Source organism: Haliotis rufescens, unplaced genomic scaffold (genome assembly GCF_023055435.1).
Source record: "Haliotis rufescens isolate VD_foot unplaced genomic scaffold, xgHalRufe1.0.p SCAF_16, whole genome shotgun sequence".
NCBI classification, from domain to species: domain Eukaryota; kingdom Metazoa; phylum Mollusca; class Gastropoda; order Lepetellida; family Haliotidae; genus Haliotis; species Haliotis rufescens.
The window spans coordinates 25,084,131-25,110,861 of record NW_025963846.1 but is presented as its reverse complement, the minus strand read 5'-3'; the positions used below and the strand labels follow the sequence as shown (position 1 = coordinate 25,110,861).

The following is a 26,731-nucleotide window of genomic DNA, read 5'->3' as shown; positions in this document are numbered from 1 at the left end:
GGTGTGTACGATTTTTATCCAAAATGGCGGACGACTATGATGAGCCGATCTCTGACCAAGAACGTGTAAGAACTAATTATTTAATGTGATTTGAGATTAATTGCGTGATTAAATCCATCAAAGCGGCTTAAATGAATATAGGTGAAGATTTTTGTAATCCGTGGCACTGTTCAAATGATTAGAGACCCGCATATGACAGGGGGTCGACCCCACTGGTCTGCACTTCCGCCTAGGCCGGCTTACTTTAGCATGGGCGTGTTCATTAAATATTGTTTTCCGGACACAGGGCTAAGGTCTTTAGACAGGACATTGTCTTTCGTGTTCCAAAATTTCAAACGAGGACACTGTGTATATTTATTAGAAAAAAATAACTTATCGTGTGATTTATTCGATGTCAATGACATCATCAAGACCCCAAACTGCCTGAGGTATCAATCGGAAGTCCATAGTCACCCTACTGTCGCCTACGCTCTATTCATTTATCTGAGGAGAAGACATCATGAACATATCAGTATTTCTTTCATGACAATATTCATAGACAGTTATTTACATACACATCTACAATAAAGTAGCAGACATGCACTGGATGTTTTAAAGTTTCACTTTTTTCAGAATATAGAGTCTAATGTTTTCTTAGCTACATTTATTCTATTTCCATTTCACAGTTTGAAAATAAGACCCATAACTTTAAATAACAACCTGATAATTGATCAAGTTGGCATGAATAAGAGCATTATGTCCTCTGTCACCTGTTTTCATAGGAATCCTGTGGAATCCATCACGCAGGACATCCTTGTGCTAGAAATACATACACATAGTTTGCAATACAAGGAACTGCATATCATGATCATGACATGTATTTATTACACTAAACATTGGTCAATATGTTCCAAACCAGGTTTACTTGTTGCCAGTATGTTAACCATTGTTTACATCGGACATGAGCATGGGGCATACACACATGGCAAAGCTAGCTCTATCCCACTGCATGCCATTTGGATAATCCTCATAGGCTGGAGCCCAGAGGATAAGTTATCACTCTGAAGAGCTTATAGCAAAACTTCAAGTAGATGTACCAAATCAAAAACATAAGGGGAGAAAAGGCTCAATACATATGGGATTCAATCAAGCTTACCCAGAGCTTTAGATAAATCAACATTATTCTGTTAAGTTTGAATTTGCTTGTGTACAAAGTACAAGAACACTCAGTGTAATTAATTACCCAATGTAACCTTTTCAACTTGCAATATTTCTTTACATATCTTTGTTTACTGATTGAATGCACATGACACATACCATATTCGACGTAATAAGCGCCCTGGGCGCTCTCAAAATTAGGAATAGGGGGCTCTTATTAGAATAATATTTTGGTGGAAAAAACAGTTGAAAGATACATTTCGTGGTTTATGCTGACGGCCTGACTGTTTATATACGACAGATATATTTTTCCAGAATTTAATAATAATAATAATATAATTGCCCAATATTAAGGGTGCATATAACACACGAGTGTGTATTATACCCGAATAAATAAGTCTTGTGTACATTGATCAATCGGAAGGGGTGCTAATTGGGATTGTTCACTTGCCAATATATTAGCAAATATCGCCATGGGCGCTTATTAGAGCGGGGCGCTTATTACGTCTGATACGGTATATGAACTCTACTCGAATGAATAATGCAAGAAAAGGGTCTCACTTATTGTTGATTAGACATGGATATCTCTGTTGTGAAGTTCTGCCACTTGTGTTGACACTTGGGGCAGCACACAAACAGATACTAAATTAGAAATCACCTGAACAGCATTTAAGGCCTCAAAATTAGAAAAAAAATCAGGTGACGGGTGTACCCAAGGGCACTGGAACTGCTTTTCAGGTGTGCCATTTTCAATTTAGGTATGCTTTGTTTATGTTACCTAATTATTATAACAAATAGCGATTGTCTGCCAGGTTTTTCACAACAGTCAACACAAATAACCACTTCCGTTTGAAACACAAGACTTACATAATGTTCATGATATTCTGTCAAGATATGGAAAGACACGATTACATTCAAATGTATTTTGTGCAATCTTGAACATTACGTCAAAAGTCTGTAAGATACAGTAAACGGAAATCACCGAATTATGCCAATTGATTTACAACAGGAAGATGTATAGCGAATGTGGCACATGCAACTAATAGAAAAAACCTTTCATTTCACAGTTTAATTTTGTCAAGGCATGAAATAAAAATTAATGTAAGTACTTTTAATGAAAATAAACCATGCCCACGAGGCACTGTACATAAAATTCAAGTGTGCCATTTCCTATTTTATGGGTGCCACAGGCATGGCAGCACTAGTAATTTCTATCCCTGCATTTCAAGTAGATTTTTTGCTGTTTAAATGTCTACTCATTGGTGTAAAAATATCCAACAGACTGGGCCCAAGGGAGTAACAAGATATTGAATACCCAAAGAAAACTATAAATACCTAATGTAAATGATAACTTGTGAGTAAATACTGTAAGTCTTGAAATTAATGCAGGGGCGGTTGGGTAGCCTAGTGGTTAAAGCGTTAGCTCGTCACGCCGAAGACCCGGGTTCCATTCCCGACATGGGTACAATGTGTGAAGCCCATTTCTGGTGTCCCCCGCCGTGATATTGCTGGAATAATGCTAAAAGCGGCGTAAAACCTCACTCACTCACTCACTGAAATTAATGCGTCTCCAAATACAACTGTTGACCACTAGACAAAAATGCGTCTCAAAATCATTGTGACTCTTTCCCCCCCCCCCCCCCATCCCCAGTGGAATACATATCCTTACCTTAATCCAATCAAACAGAAAATAGCACCGCTTATTAGCACTGAATAAACCACTTCCGTAATTACAACAAACAGTGTTTTCCTAAAAACAACAGACAGTTTATATGTTTATTCTGTTGACTGGCATCAAGGAAGTTCAAATCAAAAGCAATAAAAATATTGAACCAACAACAGTTCACTGATTGGAGTTGTCAAGTGGGTAGAACTCTTGACCCCAGCAGTTATAACTCACGGGATGCTCATTGTGTAATTCCTATTCTTTAAATGACATTGTTATATACTTGTTACAAATGCTGCTCAACCATGTTTGAGTATATTTCTAAGTTGGTATTTCCGCTGTCCAAAGTGTGCAGTGAGGCCGTCTTATTGTTGATAGTCATTTTGGGGACATAAATGCGAAGTTTCATTAATGCGAACTAAGACCTCTCGCATTTTTCTCATTTTATTCACGCTCGGGTTAATTTCAGTATTTACAGTACTCATTGGCTCAAAAAGTTCTCTGCAGCCCTGTATTTATGACTTGTCAATGTTATAAATAGTCATAGAATTTCTTAGTATCTTTAGGCAGTCTCAGAAAAAAACATGTTGTGGTTCTAGAACTCCATAGAAAGATTGTGAGATGTCAAATGCACATCTACCAGAGAAACTGGTGTTGTGAAGTAGATGGTGTAGACTTAGGAGTAAAACAACATTTACTCACACATTCTCTAACCCCAGTGGCCTAAAGCAATTCATTATGCAGGGTTGTCTTCCTTAGCTACACCAGGATCCAACTATCATGTGTTTGAATCCCAGGTACAAATTACAACCACTTATGAATGAGATCCTTGATCTGTCAGAAGCGAACCCGTTGATCCATGTCACTTTGGACTTTTCTCCCACAATACCCCTTGATATATACTGATAACTTTGAAAGGTGGATATAGAGATACAGTGTAGCGCAAAGCGATTACTTCATCATGTTCAGAGTGGTGGCTCGATCTCTGTCCGCGTCATGCCAAAAGATGATAAAAGATGGTACTTGTCGTCACCATGCCTGGCGCTTAGCATTAAGGGAATTAAAACAAGGACTAGTAAGCTCGGAGTCGGTATGATGTATCTTGAGTTGGGTGTCCATGTAATATGTGGCGTGGTATCTCAGTTGGCTAACTCACACACCACACCACACCACACCACACCACACCACACCACACCACACCACACCACACCACACCACACCACACCACACACACACCACACCACACACATACTACACACCACACCACACCACACCACACCACACCACACACACTACACCACACACACACCACACCACACCACACCACACACACACACACATACCACATCCCACACACACCACACCACACCACACACACACACCACACCACACACACATACCACATCACACACACACATACCACATCACACACACACCACACACACACACCACACCACACACATACTACACACATACTACACACATACCAGTGATTTTGACACAAAAAGCTGTGTACAGGTCAATGACTTGGACCCAAGAAATGTAATAAGTCAGTGGTAAAAGTCAACAAGTCACTTAAAAGAAGATTCCGGATGCAGTAAAATTTCGAAGTTAAATCAGTACTTTTAAAAAATCGGGCATAGCTTCCGCACACCCGGCTACCCGCCGGGTCTTGGAGCAATACTGCCATCAACTTCACCCCCCATCCCCCAGACACAAGGACACTGAAGAAACAGTCATAGTTTTCTCGCTGATCACATGAACAACTGTAAGTGTAAAACTTCTCATTCACTTATTCATAAAGGACAACTTTATCTTAGAATCAAGCCATCATCTGAGTATTTATAATTTCTGTGTGACACCTACCGTTATGGTGCAAGTATTCGTGATTGAAAACGTATGATGTCCGAAAACCTATGATCTGACGATAATAGTATTGTGTCATGAATAATAATAAAGGCATAATTGATGCTGACAGTTCTGATCGAAACAGGACAATCCGCGACGGTTCTCCGGAAACACGATATTTTCGGAGTATTTTTTTTAATCTTTGATTATATTTTTACGAGGAAGATGACTCTTTTCGAGGACCACTGTTTTAAAAAACGTGATTTTCAGCGTTTTTGCGGAGATTTCACATTGTTAGATCTAATTATTTACGTATTGAACAAATTGACCAGTCACCGAAGGGACTTCCCACTCTACATGTATTTCGATTGCGAAAGTGTTATGTTGACATTTAATAGTCAAATTGCCTCAAATATGACTTTAAATGAGTCAAGGTATGGCATTTATGATATGTGTATCCATTCTCTTGCAAATAAAGTTCGTTTCAAGGCGTCAATAGCGGTAATCAGACCGTGGTTGCTGTAAATAACGGTGAGTTGTGCGATCTACCGATCACTTCGCATACGATTTCGCCAAAATTATTATAATTATTGAATAAAATTTTTTAATAAAATCTATAAGATATATTGCAAACATAAGTCCAGATAAACAATGAACACCTTTTTATAACCAGATATTATAATAATAGGATTAAATTGCATACTTCAGTTCGGATTTGTTGACTGGTATTTCCGGTGTTAGGTGATCGCGGTGATCAGTTGATTATGTTTTTTTGAGATGGGGGGAAAACATCGTGTCATTGGAAAACTTGAGTTTATTATAAACATAAGTAAATTTTTGGACCATGCTTTTCTGCCTGCTATTACCGAGTAAGCGCTATTATTGATGGGCGCAATAGCGAGAGAACACTCACTGTATATGATGCTGAAAGCTCGGATCAAAGACAGGACAATATGTGTACTGTACATTCTCTCGATTGGCACTAAACTTTATGAGAGCATTTCATCGGGCATTAAAATCGATACCCTGAGTGGAATAATCCCTACTATTTAATCAAGAAATTATGACACGTGTGACGGCTTGCTTAGCATTTCTATTGGTCAAAAGTCCAACAACTTAAACAAACCATCGGTCAAATAGAAATTTTATCGGTCAATGACCGGTGACCGACGGCCATCTGAAACCCTGCATACTACAGCCATACCACACACATACTACACACACACACACACCACACACCACACACACACACACACACACACACACACCACACACATACCACACCACACCCATACCACACCACACCAAACCACACCACACCACACCACACCACACCACACCACACCACACCACACCACACACATACATCACACACACACCACTACACACCACACCTCATACCACAGCTGTATAAGTGCAATAAAATCCAATGCGACAGTCTTGTAAAGGAAGTTCAGAGAAATATGAAACCAAAATTGGCAACTGTCATGTACTTGGTCCAGTATATTTGGCCACTTTGTATACATGTATGTTATGTGATTGTACAAAGATTTCATGAGTCATCATCTTCCTTTGTTTGGTAACAGTGGTTCCCTGTCATCTATTTCGAACATGTTGAACCAGCATGAAGCTGTTGATTTAGGGACGTTTATCGGGGTTTACACCTCTCATCCACCCTCTGAACTACTTCGCTATTCATATAACAGTATTTGTTTGGTTGTTTGTAGTTATTCGGCGCACTCAGCAATATTCCGTCTATATGAACCGCTATATGTAAATAATCAAGACTGGACCAGAGAGTCCAGTGATGGACATCATGAGCATCGTTCCACTCAATTGGGATACGATGACATGTATCAACCAAGTCAGTGAGCCTGTTACGACAAGCATGTTCGCCTTTTACGGGAAGCTTGGGTTGCTGAAGACCAATCCCTGGATCTTCACGGGTCCATATAACAGTAAAATATTTAGGGAAAAAACAACTTGTCTTTTCAACTTGTACAACTTTTGAATAGTCACAGAGTTGTTTAGGTGGCAAATCATGAATTATGATAGTGACTCACTGTTGGCAAACAAAGTTCGAAGTGATTCAAGTTCCACCTGGCCGAGGGGGCACGGGTGGCCCAGTCGTCTAAGGCGCGGCGATTCGCTGTGCGTCCCTTGGGCACGCCAGAAACCGAGGATTGTGGGTTCGAATCCTGGTTCGCCCCGATTATGTTTCTAGGTTTGTCAGCACCATACCCATGCTCGTGGGTTTCACCAAAGTGGTAAACGTCTGAGACCTGCATCACTTCGGGCTTTCCTCCCACATTAAGCTGACACGCCGCGATATAACTGGAATACTGTTAAAAGCGGCGTTAAACCCAACTCACTCACTCACTCCACCTGGCCGACTTAAGCAGCGTTCGAAATAAGCGCAGCCCCGTAGGTCCGTGGCAAGTAGATATCGTACTCGGTCCATAATTTCAAATTTGTGTGGGTCCTAATGGCCTGCATTAAATTTTATTTGTCACAATAAGCTGCAGATGTTTATATATGAAGAGTTCAGGCCTGCAGCTTCTAAAGTCTGTGGGTCCTATTGCAGTCTGGCATATTGTTTTTTATTTAAACACTGAACTTAACTGATGCTAAGGTACATTCTGTGTGTTAGTAATTGTCAATTCACAGAACTCAAAAGCCTTTGTATTATCTAAATTACCATGATGAAACCCATGTATGCAATTGGATTCCAGGGCTGGCTTGTCGGATGTATATCAATACAAAATATATAATTCAAGGCCACAGAAACATTACATTTATGAAGATTAACATGATTAAGATTGACAGTGAGAAAGCAGAAGATTCAATTTTAAACATTTAATAATAATAGATCAGGCGATTTGATATTTAGCATTAAATTGATCATTAAATTGCACATCTACATACGTAATATTTTTTCAATACACGTACAAAATAATTAATTTTAAGTCGATATAGCCACACTAAAATTTCCATCCATGACATCCCTGCTATCAACTAGTTTTGCCTGGTCCAGATATGATTATCATGATTATGGAAACAAGGGATGCAGTCAAAATATATACATGAGCCTTGACATGCGTTAAGATACATTATCACTCGGGTCCATTAAACATTATCAGTTTGCATGACAAACACCATTCAAGAAGACAACTGATCTCATAGGGGCCGCTGTATGGAGCGTCCCATCTGTTCAGATGATCACAAGAATTAGGCAGGAAGTACAGTGTACTTAACATTCAATCACTATGTAATCAGTGGAGGTGACATTGTTTCATACGTTTATCAATGTTGAATTTGACGTTTTGTGATGGCAGTGTTAGAAATTGGCACTAGTCCTGTAGTCCTTGCCAAACTGCCCAGTAGTTAAGGTATCATAAGACTAGTAGAAATTTGCCATTTTGAAGGGTTTTGCTATAGGTTATTATAAGGACTAGAGGACTGAAAATGTTCGTTTCTACCGCTGGATGGCATAGTTACCTGCTATTAATGCTTTATATTCAGATTCCGGGGTAGAATAGATCTTCAGCAACCCATGCTTGCCGTAAAAGGTGACTATGCTTGTCGTAACAGGCGACTAACGGGATCAGGTGGTCAGGCTCGCTGACTTGGTTGATACACGTCATCGATCCCAATTGCGTAGATCGATGCTCATGATATCAATCACTGGATTGTCTGGTCCAGATTCGATTATTTACAGACCGCTGTCATATAGCTAGAATATTGCTGAGTGCGGTGTAAAACAACAAACAAACCAACCAGCTCAATTGCGTGGATCGATGCTCATGATGTCAATCACTGGATTGTCTGGTCCAGACTCAATTATTTACAGACCGCTGTCATATAGCTGGAATATTGCTGAGTGCGGCATTAAACAACAAACCAACCAACCAACTTTGTATTCAGCACTTGTTGACAACTTCAGCGATAGAAACTAACATTATTATTCCACTAGTCCTCATAATGATAACATATAGCAAAACCCTTACCAATGGCAAATTTCAACTAGTCCTTAAGATACCTTAACTATTGGGCAGTTTGGCAAGGACTAGTGCCAATTTCTACCTCTATACTTCAGTATTTTGTCCACTAAATGCTAAATATACTATTTCCAATATCACAATTATAACAAGGATCCATAATTGCCAATCTGTACAACTAGAGAGATATAGAACACCACAAAGGAAACAGATCGTGATGGCTGGTAATAAAATGAAATCCCGACAGACATATCTATTTTACCTGAGGGCATGTAGATGTATCCGTTACAAATGACTAAACCAGTGTTTCTTGATCAATGTGATCTCCGTAACTACTTCCTGTATGCCAGATTATTTGGGTGTGCAAGGTCAAGGTCATGTTGACCTCGGATACTACCAGGAAGTAGCAGCTAAATGGCAACAGAAACACTTCAGGGTTAGGGCAGGTTATCAGTGAAGAAGGGCCCTAAATAAGGATATAGCTTCCCAATGTGGGTCAGACGGATTCAGTTTTGATAAGTACAGCAGGAAGTATTATATCTCTTTTTCCGTAGCCTTTCTAGGTAGATCTACGCAATATCAACTACTGTCGGATCATGAGTAAGGCGGAGAAACTAGAGAAAGTAAGATGCACCTTTAAACCTGTTATGATATGTTGTTATTGTGCCTCGTTGATAGATTTTGATGTGTTTAATCAAGAATATTTGATATAATTCTGTTTCCTGTCTTCATGAGTTGAACGTTTTGAACACAGTTGATCCTGTTGAGAATTGTGTGATTTGGCTGTGTGAGATGGAGTAGTTATGATCGCAAGGACACTGTTCTCCCCAGCATGCCGACAATGGTTGCTCGTGTTAGCAGGTAGTAAATATTCTGATGATGTGATATTTGCCCATGTCTGTATTGTGGACAGGGTGAAACTGGCTATATGACATTGTTTTCAAACTTGGCTGCTTTCCAGGTTTCTACATGTTCTAAGGTTTATTTCTCTGATTGTGAAAATGTGATGTCATTTTCAGGGCTTGTGTTTGATGAAGCTTACGACATACATAACAAGACCATTGGTCATTATATTGTTCTTGCCCTTGCATGTGTTTGTGATGTGCCATGGAGCAGGATACTCTGACCTCATCACAAACACCTGGTATCATCACTATTGCATAGTGATTTATAAACAAATGCTCATGATATAGTCAGGCTCTGCTTTTAGCTGAGGTTTCTTGTGATTATGGAAATACTTTTTGTCACTTTTATTGACACAGGTGTGATGTATGGATAGAAGGAAGCTGCACACATCTTTGCATCCAAAAAGATGTGTTTTTGCTCTAGACGTTTAACTTAATTATTGAATTACATTCAGTGAAACCCTGTAGATTAAGACTGTTTTACATGTAACAAGTGAAATCACGAAGTAATTTCTGTGGCTTTCCAGACTGACCTGGTTCCACTCAACCATTTGCCCTGATTATGTTTCTAGGTTTGTCAGCACCATACCTATGCTCGTGGGTTTTCACCGAAGTGGTAAACGTCTGAGACCTGCATTACCTCGGGCTTTCCTCCCACATTAAGCTGACACGCCGTGATATAACTTGAATACAGTAAAAAGCAGCCTTAAACCCAGCTCGCTCACTCACTCGCTCGCTCACTCACTCACTCACTCACTCACTCACTCACTCACTCACTCACTCACTCACTCACTCACTCACTCACTCACTCAACATGCTTAGTAAATTAACACTGTGCCAAAGTACTTTCAGACTGCGTCAATGACACTATGATTTTCAGAAAATGATTGTGAAGATCAGTAAGAAAATACATATGTATGCATGTCTGTGCCACTCATGAGAATATTTACTTGTTCAGGTCACTCAACGAGAAATATTATCAGTGATTATCTGATTATTTGACAAGATCTTACAATAGTCCTTTGCCTGATAATCATGGTTGCCATGGTGAAAGCAGAAGACCAGGGTTTGATTATCTCTTCTTACCCCTCCCCCCCCCCCAGATTTTACTTGAATGTTATTCAAACTAAATGGCAGAGATCTAATAAGCATTCCCACCGTGAAGATCCGGGGTAGAATAGGTCTTCAGCAACCCATGCTTGCTGCAACAGGCGACTATGCTTGTCGTAAGCTGCGACTAACGGGATCGAGTGGTCAGGCTTGCTGACTTGGTTGATGCATGTCATCGTATCCCAATTGCGTGGATCGATGCTCATGATATTGATCACTGGATTGTCTGGTCCAGACTGGATTATTTACAGACTGCCGTCATATAGCTGGAATATTGCTGAGTGCGGCGTTAAACAACCAACCAACTTAGCATTCCAAACAAAGTGCCCTTGGGATGTAAATTGGAAAAATTCTTTCTTTTGCTCAAAATTTGGATATTTTTTAAAAGTTACCTTTTACCATTCAATGCAGTAATGTTGAAGCTAAGCATTAAATCCCCTTCCTCTGTATTGGTCCTGTTCTCAGTTAAATAACAAGTCAACTCTAGAAAACCTGAAGGACCATTTTGTGTTTTGGGGGGGGTACGAACAGTTGCTGCAGACATGATAAATATCAGCCTCAAAGCAGGTTCAGATAACTCCCTGAATAGGTCAAATTAACAAGATTCTTATTTTGATTGATCAATTTCTTCTTCCCCCTCTGTATAGCATGGTGATGAATCAGTGACCATTACTTCATCAATGATGCATGTGTGTTCAGTGTTTGAAATTGGCACTAGTCCTATTGACCTTGCCTAACTGCCCAATAGTTAAGGTATCCTAAGGACTAGTAGAAATTTGCCCTTTTTAAGGGTTTTGCTATATGTTATCATTGTAAGGACTAGTGAGCTAGAACTGTTGGTTTCTATCACTGATGGGGGCACGGGTGGCCCAGTCGTCTAAGGCGCCGCGATTCGCTGTGCAGAGTTGCGTCCCTTGGGCACGCCAGAAACCTATGATTGTGGGTTCGAATCCCGCTTCGCCCCGATTATGTTTCTAGGTTTGTCAGCACCATACCCGTGCTCGTGGGTTTCACCAAAGTGGTAAACGTCTGAGACTTGCATCACTTTGGGCTTTCCTCCCACATTAAGCTGACATGCCGTGATATAACTGGAATACTGTTAAAAGCGGCGTTAAACCCAACTCACTCACTCACTCAATTCTATCACTGGTGTTGTTTGTTTCAGGTCCGCATTGCTTCCAACTTCATCCTGCATGCTCCTCCCGGGGAGTTCAATGAAGTCTTCAATGGTAAGGACAGGACATGGTGATTATCTGGTCATTGGTTGCGTGTATCTTAAAGGGTTTGTTGCAACCACTCAATCGTGTCAGTAGGCCATTGGCTATCAGCTTTTCTTCTTGTTGATATTTTGTGAATGCTCTGGAAATTTTGAGTATGAATTTATCATGGCTATGTTATGGCATGTATAAGGTCACAGTTGTATTCTACCTAACTCAGTGTGACAGTGAAACACATCAGTGTTAAACTCAACTCTGAAAAATACCAATGCCCACACCATTAACCATTGGTTTGTCTGGACGAGGATTGATTTTTACAGGCTATAGGAATGTGTAGGGTTTTACCCTGACCTACAAAACTAGGGGTTAATTAAGGGGGACACTGAACAATTACTTTCAATGGTCCTTACAGGAATCATAAGGGTCTGTACAGTAATGAAATGGTATGGTGTTATTTACTGTAAGATTTGGTAATTACGTTAATTAAAGGACTTTTATTTTATCATTCTTGTCAAGAATTTGGTACAATGAATATAATTGTACGTCCCTCTGGATGCAATATGTATGTTTGCTGTGTCTTGTAAAACCCTGACAGCGTTAGAAATTGGCACTAGTCCTGTAGTCCTTACCAAACTGCCCAATAGTTACGGTATCCTTAGGACTAGTAGAAATTGGCCCATTTTAAGGGTTTGGCTATATGTTATCATTATAACGACAAGTGGACAAAAGCTGTTAGTTTCTAACCCTGCCCTGATTGTGGATGTTATATAATGAATGTACTGCTCTTTCCCACTAACTTCTTATGTGATTTCAATGAAGGATGAGTTACATCCCTTAGGCATGGCAGGATCCTGTCGTCATGGATTCTTCAGTATTATTTGCACCCTTTTTAAGATCATTTTCATTAAGTGGTAAATATCTCAGACTCACATCATTTCAGGCCTTCCTTCCACACAAAAACTGCCGTGACATGAAGGTGACATTCCTGAAATACTGTTTAGAAGTTGACGCCCTCACTCTGATAAACTAATTCTTTGTGTTTAGATGTGCGTATTCTTGTGAATGAGGACAACCTGCTGAAAGACAAAGCTTCTGGGTATGTTATTCTTACCTTTACATCACTTATGCTTAATGTTGTATTTCCCAAACTGGCATTGTTTGATAAACGTACCAGCAGTATGACATGCGTGACGGCGTGACGATCCAGGTAAGAATAGGGGACCCATGCAAACCATGCATGTCGTAAGAGGCGACTAACGGGATCGGGTGGTCAGGTTCACTGACTTGGTTGATGCATGTCATCGTATCCCAATTGCATGGATCGATGCTCATGATATCAATCACTGGATTGTCTGGTCCAGACTCGATTATTTACAGACCGCTGTCACATAGCTGGAATATTGCTGAGTGCAGCCTTAAACAACAAACAAACAAACAAAAACATGACTTACAGCCATGTTTGTGTACAGGAACATGCTCTCATCAGTTCCGTGTTTAACAACAAACAAACATGCATTTATCATGTTTCATAGTACCAGCTGAACTCCGTAAACAATGTGTTTTCTAGTCATGCAAGTTCGGAATCAAGTTGTATTACGTTATTATTATCATGTTATGTCATTATTATGATTATAGTCTCTGCTAATTGAAAATAAATCATAACATGACAGATTGACTATAGTACCTTGAAAAGTTGAAAGCATCAGTGGTCCTTAACTTGTTTTGAGTGGTATATTAAGGATATATTGCTTCTACTTGTCTGAAGGCGGGGCGGTCGTGTAGCCTAGTGGTTAAAGCGTGCGCTTGTCACGCCAAAGACCCGGGTTCGATTCCCGACATGGGTACAATGTGTTAAGCCCATTTCTGGTGTCCCTCGCCGTGATATTGCTGGAATATTGCTAAAAGCAGCGTTAAACCATACTCACTCACTCACTCACATACTCACTCACTCACTCACTCACTCACTCACTCACTCACTCACTCACTCACTCACTCACTCACTCACTCACTCACTCACTCACTCACTCACTCACTCACTCACTCACTGAAGGCTACCCTCACTGCTTGTGATGCGAAGGTACAGTCAGTGTGTTAACCCCTTGCTTTGTTTGTCCTCAGTGCTTTTGCCCAGTACAACAAGGACCAGTTCACACCGTGTAAAGTCGAAGGATCAGTGTATCAGGTGAGTGCTGCATCTACGCTGAGTGGCAGTCTACCATCGAGTAGGGTTGAAACAGTACAGATGGTCACCATAGGATACATATCACGATACTCATATATACATCAAATCACATAGAAAAAGAATTGACTAAGCAGGAATCAAAGGAAAAGCCAGCTGTAGACACATGTTCGTAGAAAATTTGTTACCCTGTCTGGCGCTCGGCATTTAGGGGCTAAAACAAGGACTGGTCGGTTGGGAGTCTGTATACTGTGTCTGAGTGGGGTATTCGTGATAAACTGTGACATGGTATCTCAGTGAGCTAGCACTATAAACCGGCATCAGTCCGGACTAGTACAAGCAGCCACACACACACACGTCGCTATATAATTGCAATAATCTTGGACGCGACGTTAAACCCCATTTCACCTCACCTCACCTCACCTCACCTCACCTCACCTCACCTCACCTCACCTCACCTCATTTTTGTTGGCATTAATGAGTAATCGATGCATGAATATCAAATATTCAATAAAACACAACAAAATCACAAAATATTTATCTCCTTTAATCTAAAGCACAATCACTTTTGTGCACAAGCAGAGAAATACAGACAGAAATAAGATGGTACCTTAGCCAGCAAATAGTCTGATTTAGGACTGATTTCTCTGAATGAATCAGTCTGTCGTGAGACCTTGTTGATAGGTTGGCTGCCCATGAGTTGTAAGGCTGTAACGATTAACCGATGCCTACGGTGTCGCCAATACTTAGAAACATACGATACTTGAATTGTCAGTGTGGGATCGTAATATACCATAAACAGAACAGGAAGTGATGGAGTTACCTCCCATAATGGCTGAAGTAGCATTGCACCACCTGTAAGCATGGCCGAACACAAGGACGTGGTGGTAATAGTGGACTCTTCCTTTTGGGTAACAGGTTTCAGAGTTGTAATTCAGTGATTTCATGATTATGTTTCTGGTGTATCATGATACCAGGGGTACATAGCGTATCGCCAGATGTCAGGCAACACTCGGCTATAATGAGTTTATCATGCAGAATAATAAAACTATATTCACATTGTTTGTTCGTAGGCCCTCGTCACAGAGCACAGCGACCAAGGTGAAAACCGCTTCCTTGACCCCAGAACAAAGCAGTCTTTCAGGTAATCCACTGTCTTCCTATGGTATTGGTACAGGTGCAGGTATCTAGATCACATGCAAAAGGGGGCGGTCGGGTAGCCTAGTGGTTATAGTGTTCGCTCGTCACGCCGATGACCTGGGTTCGATTCCCGACATGGGATAAATAGTGTGAAGCCCATTTCTGATGTCCCCCGCTGTGATTTTGCAGGAATATTGCTAAAAGCGGCGTAAAACCATATTCACTCACTTGTGGCAAAAGCAATATATATATATATATATATATATATATATATATATATATATATGAAATAATACTTGGATTATCCATCATATTGGTATGACAACTGGTACCTGTGAGATTGAAGGCAAGAACAAAAATCAACTACTAGTTCTTGGGCAGTGGGGTAGGCTTTAATTAAAGTGTTCACATATCAAAGACGATGGCTTCATTCACCACAATGTGTAAAGCCAATTCATAATGACCCCTGCTTTGATGTGAGATATCCCTTATGAGATTCCAGGTAAGAATAAGTCCCCACCAACCCTTAAATGTCAATAAAGGTAACTTGATAGATTGGGTGGTCTGAATCAGGGTGGATAGTGTGTGCCATTGTCATGTGACCCGTGTAGATTCGGGGTAGAATAGGTCTTCAGCAACCCATGCTTGCCGTAAAAGGCGACTATGCTTGTCGTAAAAGGTGACTAACAGGATCGGGGGTCGGCTCGCTGACTTGGTTGAAGCACGGGCATCGATCTCAATTGCCTAGATCGTTGCTCATGATGTCAATCACTGGATTGTCTGGTCCAGACTTGACTATTTACAGACCACCGTCATACAGCTGGAATATTGTTGAGTGCGGTGTTTAACAACACACAAACAAACATTGCCAAGTGCCATAGGACATTGCTGATAATATCAATGGTTATCTGGTCCAGACTTGTGCAGCATTAAACAACGAACAGCGTGTTGAGATAACATGTCCCTCTGCCCACAGATATGACCATCTAAGGAAGGAAGGCTCCGACTTCCAGCCAGCAAATGTGGATCAGAAAGCTGAGAGCTGGCGGGCAGCCATCGAGGCGGCGATCACATTGTACGTAGAGAACCACTATAAGTATGGTGTGGCCAGCGTCTACAGCAGCAGCTCCGGCGGTGACATCACCATCACTGCCTGTATAGAGAGTCATCACTTTCAGCCTAGGAACTGGTGGTACGTACACACACACTCATGTGCTACTTAACATTCGAAATAAATGCTTGCCTGTCGGCAAAAAGATATTGTGTTGGGCCAGTAGTTTCAAAGTTTGTATTGGTCCTGTGGTAAATATAAGTGTCTTATTTGTCACAATAAGCTGCAGTTTTTTGGTGTTTTTTAATTAGTTTTTCTTGACACATATGAACATACAGTTCCTCAATGTACCTCACAACTTGCACATTAATTTCTATAGGTAGGGGGGGGGAGTGCCCATTTTTCTAAGGCGCCACGATTCGCTGTGCAGAGTTGCGTCTCTTGGGCATGCCAGAAACCTATGATTGTTTCTAGATTTGTCAGCACCATACCCGTGCCCGTGGGTTTCACCGCAGTGGTAAACGTCTGAGACCTGCATCACTTCGGGCTTTCCTCCCACATTAAGCTGACAAGCCGTGATATAACTGGAATACTGTTAAAAGCAGCGTTAAACCCAGCTCACTCACTCACACTCTACACGTAGGGCAATTATTTTCTGTCAATATTTCATATAACCAGTCAATAAGGCAAGCTCCTTTCTGTGTTGCCCGGTCAGGGAGCATTTCAAGCTTATTCAAAGGGGCCTTTTGTCTTTGGTTGTCAAAATGTCAAGCATTTCACACTCACAACTAATGTATAATGTATCAAGTAATAAAAATTCAGGAATTCTATATCTTACCTCAAAAGTATTCTTAGTTACTTTGACTCAAATACCTAGGGCCTGTAAGGGTTGAGTCCAGGCCTGCAGCTCTGTGGGTCCTGATGGCGGCCTGGCAATTTTGTTTCTTATTTCAAACAGTTTGTTCGCTGTTCAGAGTTGCGTCCCTTGGGTACGCCAGAAACCTAAGATTGTGGTTCGCCCCGATTATGTTTCTGGGTTTGTCAGCACCATACCCGTGCTCGTGGGTTTCACAGAGACCTGCATCACTTCGGGCTTTCCTCCCACATTAAGCTGACACACTGTGATATGACTGGAATAATGTTAAAAGCGCCGTTAAACCCAACTCACTCACTCACTCACTCACTCACTCACTCACTCACTCACTCACTCAAACAGTTTGTTGGGTACTGAGATGTTTCATACTGTAAGAGGACACCAAAATATGGGCATATAGACTGATGATGATAATAATTTGAGATGAAACTAATATGCATCAAATCTATGACAATGTTGACCCCTGTGAAGACCTCGGGTGGCTTTGGTCTTCAGACAACCATGCTTGTCGGGTAGTCACGCTCACTGACTTGGTTGATGCATTGTATCCTAATTAGATTGATGCTCATGATGTCGATCACTGGATTGTCTGGTCAGACTCGATTATTGACAGACCTCCATAATATAGTTGGAATAGTGTTGTGTGCGGCATTAAACAAGAATCAAACAAAACAAATCAATTTTTAACGTTACCTGTGTGCAACATCTTGCAGTAGGCCACGTCTAGCTCCAACTTGAAATTCACAGGCAGATGCAGAGACAAGATATTAGAATGCAGGTTGAAAACAAAGCCTTTTGGACGTTCGTATAACATCTAAGCCTTATGCAAGGGTTTTGCAACATGCAGTCTCCAAGTGATGCTGCTCGAAAGTTTCCTCTTTCCACCTGATTCCCGACATGGGTACAATGTGTGAAGCCCATTTCTGGTGTCCCCCGCCGTGATATTGCTGGAATATTGCTAAAAGCGGCATAAAATCACTCTCACTCACTCACTCACTCACTCACTCACTCACTCACTCCAGTAGAAATGGGTACCCAGTGGGAAGTGTGTGTGAAAAGAATTGAATCATAAGATTTAAGTTTATGTCTTGTCCATGCTCATTCCCTTACTGGAGTTTGTCCAAAGTGTTTCAGCAGATGTGTGTGTGTTACAGGAATGGTCGGTGGCGCTCACAGTGGAGTGTGACATTTCCCTCTTCAGGTGGCAGTGTTCAGCTCTCGGGGATACTTAAAGTACAGGTAAGCACTAGCTAAGGATGCAAGTCTTTAAGTTCATTGAAATACTATAAACAGCTTTATTTCTGCGCCGTTAAAATATTGCGAATACCACACCAAAGACAATACTGCGACGAGATATTTTTGCCAGTTGTCGTGTTGAGGTGACCTCTCGATTACCAAACAATAGACAGCTTCTCTCCGAAGCTAGTTAATCTGAGTTGGCAGGAAAGTTCACCGGAAGGGATTGCGACCAATTATCAAATACGATAATTGACTAAACTCAGTGTCATGACTGTGAGTTTGAATGCAAACAAAATTGTGGACAAAATTGCAAAGGACACTGACGCAATCAAGCGAGGTTGGAAGAAGGCAGGATTATCGTGAGGTAACAGTGACACTAATTGGTCTGTTTACACTGTCATTTGTGATATATTGTGTGACCATTCTGCATTCATTTGTGTTTTTAACTTATTGAGTAACTTGTGGTTCTGGTTGATGATTTCAACATTTGATGACCTGTTGCAATGAATAAAGTAAATGTATGTATTATTTATACTTATTTTTGCGTTTTTAATTTTTGCGATTGAGTCTCTGTCACAAAACTCGCAATAATAAAACGGTCGCAAAAAATTCCCTGTTTACAGTAGATAAGATCATGATTATTAACAGTCGTTTCTGTATGGGTCGCTTAATACTGTTTTTATTCCACATATTTAATATTTACGATACCAGAACACACAGGAGTTTGATTCTGTTAGCGTATACAGGTAAACACTGTTGTGTCAAACACTGTTGGGTCAAACTTTAATGGGTCAAACTTATGGTTGTCTCGAAGTAAAAGCTTGGTGTGTTCCTTTTATATTATCTCTTTTTGTGGTTGTGTTGGAACGTATTGAGGGGCGGTCGGGTAGCCTTGTGGTTTAAGTGTTCGCTCATCACGCTGAAGACCTTGGTTCGATTCCCGACATGAGTACAATGTGTGAAGCCCATTTCTGGTGTCCCCCGCCATGGAATATTGCTAACAGCAGCACAAAACCATACTCACTCACTCACTTGTAAGTTAATACATATTAGAGACTGTTGGATGGGCTGGTGGAATTATGTACGAATGAGGAAAATTGTAGTAAATGTCCCTATTCCACCATGTCTAAAGAGCATCTCAGCACTATGATCATCCATGTTTAGTAGATACTCTGAAGTAGTAACATTGCTTAGTAAAATGGGGCCTGGGACACAGGATACAGTTAAAACTATGTCAGTTGAATTAATTAATCATTGGAAATTTCAAAAGTTATCTCCCTTGTTGACGGAGTTACTGCATAGATCTTCCCATGGTGAAAGGTCAGAATTCAACCTGTTCTTACTACAGTGATACTTCCATGATTAGTGGTAGTGTGAATAATAATGATAAACAACCTGTTCTTACTACAGTGATACTTCCATGATTAGTGGTAGTGTGAATAATAATGATGAACAATGTGTATAAATATTTAGTCCAGACAGGGAATTACGGTTCAAATGCAAACAAAAGTATATACGATGTTACCCAACACTGTATGGCAAGACTATCAATTCTTCCTTTTCTTACATTTTCAACATTACAGGGTCTGATAAAACATTTTCTACCTTTGTTTTTTTTATTAATTTAAACGAACATGAACGCCCGCCACATATGTCCAGATGGTGCGATCTTCATGAACACTTCAGCCGAGTTTAAACATGAATGCTAGATGGTGAGATGTTCATGAACTCTTCAGCCCAGTATAAACATGAATGCCAGATGGTGAGATGTTCATGAACACTTCAGCCCAGTATAAACATGAATGCCAGATGGTGAGATGTTCATGAACACTTCAGCCGGGTATAAACATGAATGCCAGATGGTGAGATGTTCATGAACACTTCAGCCGGGTATAAACATGAATGCCAGATGGTGAGATGTTCATGAACACTTCAGCCGGGTATAAACATGAATGCCAGATGGTGCGATGTTCATGAACACTTCAGCCCAGTTTAAACATGAATGCCAGATGGTGAGATGTTCATGAACACTTCAGCCCAGTATAAACATGAATGCCAGATGGTGAGATCTTCATGAACACTTCAGCCGGGTATAAACATGAATGCTAGATGGTGAGATCTTCATGAACACTTCAGCCCAGTATAAACATGAATGCTAGATGGTGAGATGTTCATGAACTCTTCAGCCCAGTATAAACATGAATGCCAGATGGTGAGATGTTCATGAACACTTCAGCCCAGTATAAACATGAATGCCAGATGGTGAGATGTTCATGAACACTTCAGCCGGGTATAAACATGAATGCCAGATGGTGCGATGTTCATGAACACTTCAGCCGGGTATAAACATGAATGCCAGATGGTGAGATGTTCATGAACACTTCAGCCGGGTATAAACATGAATGCCAGATGGTGCGATGTTCATGAACACTTCAGCCCAGTTTAAACATGAATGCTAGATGGTGAGATGTTCATGAACACTTCAGCCCAGTATAAACATGAATGCCAGATGGTGAGATGTTCATGAACACTTCAGCCCAGTATAAACATGAATGCTAGATGGTGAGATCTTCATGAACACTTCAGCCCAGTATAAACATGAATGCCAGATGGTGAGATGTTCATGAACACTTCAGCCCAGTATAAACATGAATGCCAGATGGTGAGATGTTCATGAACACTTCAGCCCAGTATAAACATGAATGCTAGATGGTGAGATCTTCATGAACACTTCAGCCCAGTATAAACATGAATGCCAGATGGTGAGATGTTCATGAACACTTCAGCCCAGTATAAACATGAATGCCAGATGGTGAGATGTTCATGAACACTTCAGCCCAGTATAAACATGAATGCCAGATGGTGAGATGTTCATGAACACTTCAGCCGGGTATAAACATGAATGCCAGATGGTGCGATGTTCATGAACACTTCAGCCGGGTATAAACATGAATGCCAGATGGTGAGATGTTCATGAACACTTCAGCCGGGTATAAACATGAATGCCAGATGGTGCGATGTTCATGAACACTTCAGCCCAGTTTAAACATGAATGCTAGATGGTGAGATGTTCATGAACACTTCAGCCCAGTATAAACATGAATGCCAGATGGTGAGATGTTCATGAACACTTCAGCCGAGTTTAAACATGAATGCTAGATGGTGAGATGTTCATGAAGACTTCAGCCCAGTATAAACATGAATGCTAGATGGTGAGATGTTCATGAACACTTCAGCCCAGTATAAACATGAATGCCAGATGGTGAGATGTTCATGAACACTTCAGCCGAGTTTAAACATGAATGCTAGATGGTGAGATGTTCATGAACACTTCAGCCGGGTATAAACATGAATGCCAGATGGTGCGATGTTCATGAACACTTCAGCCCAGTATAAACATGAATGCTAGATGGTGAGATGTTCATGAACACTTCAGCCGGGTATAAACATGAATGCTAGATGGTGAGATGTTCATGAACACTTCAGCCCAGTATAAACATGAATGCCAGATGGTGCGATGTTCATGAACACTTCAGCCGGGTATAAACATGAATGCTAGATGGTGAGATGTTCATGAACACTTCAGCCCAGTATAAACATGAATGCTAGATGGTGAGATGTTCATGAACACTTCAGCCCAGTATAAACATGAATGCCAGATGGTGCGATGTTCATGAACACTTCAGCCCAGTATAAACATGAATGCTAGATGGTGAGATGTTCATGAACTCTTCAGCCCAGTATAAACATGAATGCTAGATGGTGAGATGTTCATGAACACTTCAGCCCAGTATAAACATGAATGCCAGATGGTGAGATGTTCATGAACACTTCAGCCCAGTATAAACATGAATGCCAGATGGTGAGATGTTCATGAACACTTCAGCCCAGTATAAACATGAATGCCAGATGGTGAGATGTTCATGAACACTTCAGCCCAGTATAAACATGATGAAATAATTATTCTCACTATGTTTTCAGGTTCATTATTACGAAGATGGGAATGTGCAGTTAGTCAGCTCCAAAGAATGTAGTGAAAAGTTAAATATATCAGTAAGTTGACTTGCTATTCCTTCAGATGAGTGCTTGCAGTGATGTACATTTTTTTGTGAGTTGATTGACGGGGGTATTTTGTTTGAAAGATAACTTCACCTAGAATTAATTCAGACTTCTTAGGTTGATATTTTATTGTTTGTGTTCAAACGAGATTCATCAAGTTTACTGTCCTTGTTTTTACAGAATGCAGAGCAAACAGCCAAGAATTTTGTAAGCCTAGTTTCTGATGCTGAAAATGAGTACCAGGTGAGTTTAAAGAAATCCACATTGATGACCCCTGTTGGGATTCTGTCTTAGAAAAAGTCTCCAGCAACCTATGCTTGTTTGTAGGAGGCGACCAAATGGATCGGTTGGTCAGGCTCAGTGACTTTATTGCGTGTCATCGTACCGCGAAGGCGTTGATCGTTACTCACAATAGCAGTCTGGGGCGGTCGGGTAGCCTAGTGGTTAAAGCGTTCGCTCGTCACGCCGAAGATCCGGGTTCATTGGGTACAATGTGTGAAGCCCATTTCTGGTGTCCCCTGCTGTGATATTGTTGGAATATTGCTAAAAGCGGCGTAAATCCATACTCAATCACAATAACAGTCACTGGATTGTCTGGTCCAGGCTCAATTATTTACAGACAAATGCTAATATAACATATGTTATGTTTTAAATAACACTTTCTTGGTAAATTATGTATTCTAGTACCTTTTTGGGGTTGAGTCCCATCCCACCTAATGCAAGCTGTGCCAATTTACACTTGTCAGAGGGGTACACAAAGTATGTGATCTAGACTACCAGTTGTCAGGCTTACATTTTTTAGGAAGCCTCGGTGGCTGAGTGGGTTAAGTCACTGACTTTGTGTGCTGGCGATTAGGTGCCTCACTCTGGCAGTGTGGTTTCAAATCCCGGATGGGACTAAACCCTAAAAAGTACTAGAATCTTCACGCAATCAAATGAATGTTTATTTGGTGAAAACTTATTATCAGTCAACCATGGGTGTCATGTTCCTGACTGTGACTTTCATTTAGTGTGCACTGATTCTCATGCTCTGTGTTCCCCTTTACCGGTAATTACCAGTCCTTTACCAGTAAAATTAGGCTTGGGCCGGTAATTCATGTGCCTCAGTCACTGCCAGTCCGTGTGGACCAGCAAATAAAGTCCTTATAAATCTTTGTTTTTGAACAAAACATTGGCGATATTCATATAAGTATATGTTTCGAACGAATTCAGCTTGTCTGTTACTATAAGGGTTTCCCCTTGTCTATTTTTAGCCCAAGCACATCACATTTCGCTTTGCTTCGAGGTTAACTATATATTTGGAGAAATTTCGGCTTGGAATATTAACCCAAAAAAAGAGAGAAATGTGACTGAACTTTGTGTGAATGACGTGTAGATCTAACTAAGTTACTTCAGAGATGACATCATTGCATTGAATATGATGTTGAAAGAATTAAAACCAGGTAATTTTCATACTTTTTTTATTTGCTAAAAGTTCGGACTGACATAAATTTGGGGGGAACTGGTAATTTTTAGAGTTGCCAGTCCTGGTGGACCGGTAGTTTCAAAAGTCAACAGGAACACTGATGCTGTCAACCACTGTTATACACATATATATCTGAGGGGCGGTCGGGTAGCCTAGTGGTTAAAGCGTTCGCTCGTCATGCCGAAGACCCGGGTTCGATTCCCGACATGGGTACAATGTGTGAAGCCCATTTCTGGTGTCCCCCGCTGTGATATTGCTGGAATATTGCTAAAAGGGGCGCAAAACCATACTCACTCACTCACTCACTCACTCACTCACTCACTCACTCACTCACTCACTCATATATATCTGAAAATAGTTAATGTTTCTGTCTTTTAAAGCCAGTAATCAATGCCTGTGTTCAGTAAGTGTTCAGTCAAGTAAGCATGGTTACCTCAACCAAGTCCTGGGGGGCACGGGTGGCCCAGTCGTCTAAGGTGCCGTGATTCGCTGTGCAGAGTTGCGTCCCTTGGGCACGCCAGAAACCTATGATCGTGGGTTCGAATCACGGTTCGCCCCGATTATGTTTCTAGGTTTGTCAGCACCATACCCGTGCTCGTGGGTTTCACCGAAGTGGTAAACGTCAGACCTGCTTCACTTCGGGCTTTCCTCCTACATTAAGCTGACACGCCGTGATATAACTGGAATACTGTTAAAAGCGGCGTTAAACCCAACTCACTCACTCACTCAACCAAGTCTTTGTAATAACACTAAAACCTACTGAAAACAATGCCAAGAGATAAGTTCAGGCAGGTTGACTCAAATGTACTGACCAACAGTTGATGTTCAAACACTGCATATTTGTTTCCACAGAGAGCGTTGTCTGAGAATTACCAGACCATGTCTGATACAACGTTTAAGGCACTACGTCGTCAGCTGCCTGTCACCAGGACCAAGATCGACTGGAACAAGATCATAATATCTGGCTACAAGATAGGTGGTGAGCTCAAGAATGCGTGAGTGACCTTGTCCTCGTCGTCGCTGTACTCATTGCCGTTCCTGCTGCCCGTGCTGTCGTCGTCATGGACATTGCCGCATCGCACTCGGACCTGCTCCGGGGGGGGTCAACCTCGCCTCATCAATATTACGTTTCATTGCTAATACTTTTGTAATCAATCTAATTTTGTATGCTAAGTATGATCCATGTTCAGTTTTGTATCTTTTAGCCAGTGTCGAGGTTTGTCTTTTGTTTTAGCATTGCCAGTTGTGGGGACTCCCATTGAATTATATTTTTTCCCAAACGTCAAATAACAAGCTATTTTCAACCAAAAGTTTCAACCAGATTATTTTGGTCAGATTTATGCTGTTTCAGCATGTTCAGTTGCTTGTAAAGAATTTGTAGTGAAATTTTTGAGTCCCTGGACTGTCTTAGAATCCTGTTATGTTGAGTCTGTAGTTGAGCAGCTCAGGAAGGCACAGAGATAGCACCCTTTCAGTAGGTTGGCCAACAGGTCTATGACACGTCCGTGTTTGTACCAATTTGCTGCACTCCGCAATGAAATTTGATGGAAATACTCCTATATATCTTTCCTGATCATGCACATGTAGATACTTTATAATCACAGGTGATCCATCAGAGGTTGATGACTAAAATTGATGACTGCTCCACCTTGTGATCCTAATCAAGGGATAAACTTATGAATCATTCATTTTCTTGCTTGTGAAACGGTTTTGTTCTTGCTCCTCTTTTTTTAATGATGGTCTTAATCTTTGGTTCACTCATTTTGAACTTGCTGTCTTTTTCCAGTTGATTGCTAACGTTTCCTGTTTCTATGTCAAACACTCGTAAAATACTGGTTGGTAATGGTATATGTAGGATAATTTCCTTATTATTGATAAGACATATGAAAATGCCACTACAAAATTCTGAATTGATATATCGTGTATGAATCATCTTTTATTTCATGTTGATATACCAAATCTATGCCATAGCAGTTAGTTAACTTCCTTTTCTAGTAGTCCCAAGTCCATGACAGTCATTTGGCTATCCTCAGTTAAGCTCTAGGGCATTATTAGCACAGGCAGTTCAAAATAAGTCAACTAAAGTGTCTACCACACCCGCCTGGTGTTTTCACGTAACCATGGTAACTGTACAGACTTCCTTGTGTTGATTTTGTTGTATCCCTTCTTTGTTTTTGTTTATCATCAATCAAAGTATGATATAAATTGTAAATTATTTTGTCTCAAGTTCTCTGTGAAAGGACTATGGGTTAAATGGGATAAAGACTAAACTTGTGTAACTAGCCCAATATTAACATTGGGGATGCATTTTTTTAAATGATTAAAAAAAATAACAACATTGAAGTGTTTGTTGAATCCTGTTTTAGCAGACACCAGAATTTATACTGCCAACACAGAGTATAAGAATGAATGATTTGAATGTAGCTGAGGTGCATGTTTACAAAACGGTCCTGTTCCATCTGAATGCAACATCTATTCACAATGAAACAACATGTGGTGCACGTGCGTACAGAAGCTGAAGTGTGTGTGCCTATAGGGAATCAGTGTGCCAGGGTAAACCTTCATCAATGAAGGAACGGGTGCGGTAACGCCAGACCTAATCAGGTCGTCACCAATTGTATCCCACAAGAAGGCATATGGACATTGTCTACAAGGAAACTATGCCAGGGTAATAATACTTCATCCATGAAGGAACGGGCGCGGTAATGTCATGACGACGCCAGACCTAATCAGGCCCAGGTCGTCACCAATTGTATCCCGAAAAGAAGGCATACGGACATTGCCTACAAGGAAACTATGCCAGGGTAATAATACTTCATCCATGAAGGAACGGGCCGTAATTT

The 26,731-nt window shown here is 40.8% G+C and overlaps 1 protein-coding gene across 2 annotated transcripts; it reads left to right on the top strand.

Moving 5' to 3' along the window:
- The first annotated feature begins 4 nt into the window (after positions 1 to 4).
- LOC124133782 (F-actin-capping protein subunit alpha-like) lies at positions 5 to 26,226 on the top strand. 2 transcript variants are annotated; one of them, XM_046498309.2, is made up of 10 exons: positions 5 to 65; positions 11,830 to 11,893; positions 12,926 to 12,977; positions 14,000 to 14,063; positions 15,134 to 15,204; positions 16,177 to 16,392; positions 18,280 to 18,364; positions 22,346 to 22,417; positions 22,604 to 22,666; positions 24,741 to 26,226. In XM_046498309.2, exons 1-10 carry the CDS (start codon positions 24 to 26, stop codon positions 24,885 to 24,887), a joined length of 876 nt encoding a protein of 291 aa, XP_046354265.1. In that variant the 5' UTR covers positions 5 to 23; the 3' UTR covers positions 24,888 to 26,226. The 2 variants fall into 2 exon arrangements, with proteins under 2 accessions (XP_046354265.1, XP_046354266.1); XM_046498310.2 differs by lacking the exon at positions 5 to 65 and adding an exon at positions 9,083 to 9,272.
- Positions 26,227 to 26,731: the final 505 nt, after the last annotated feature.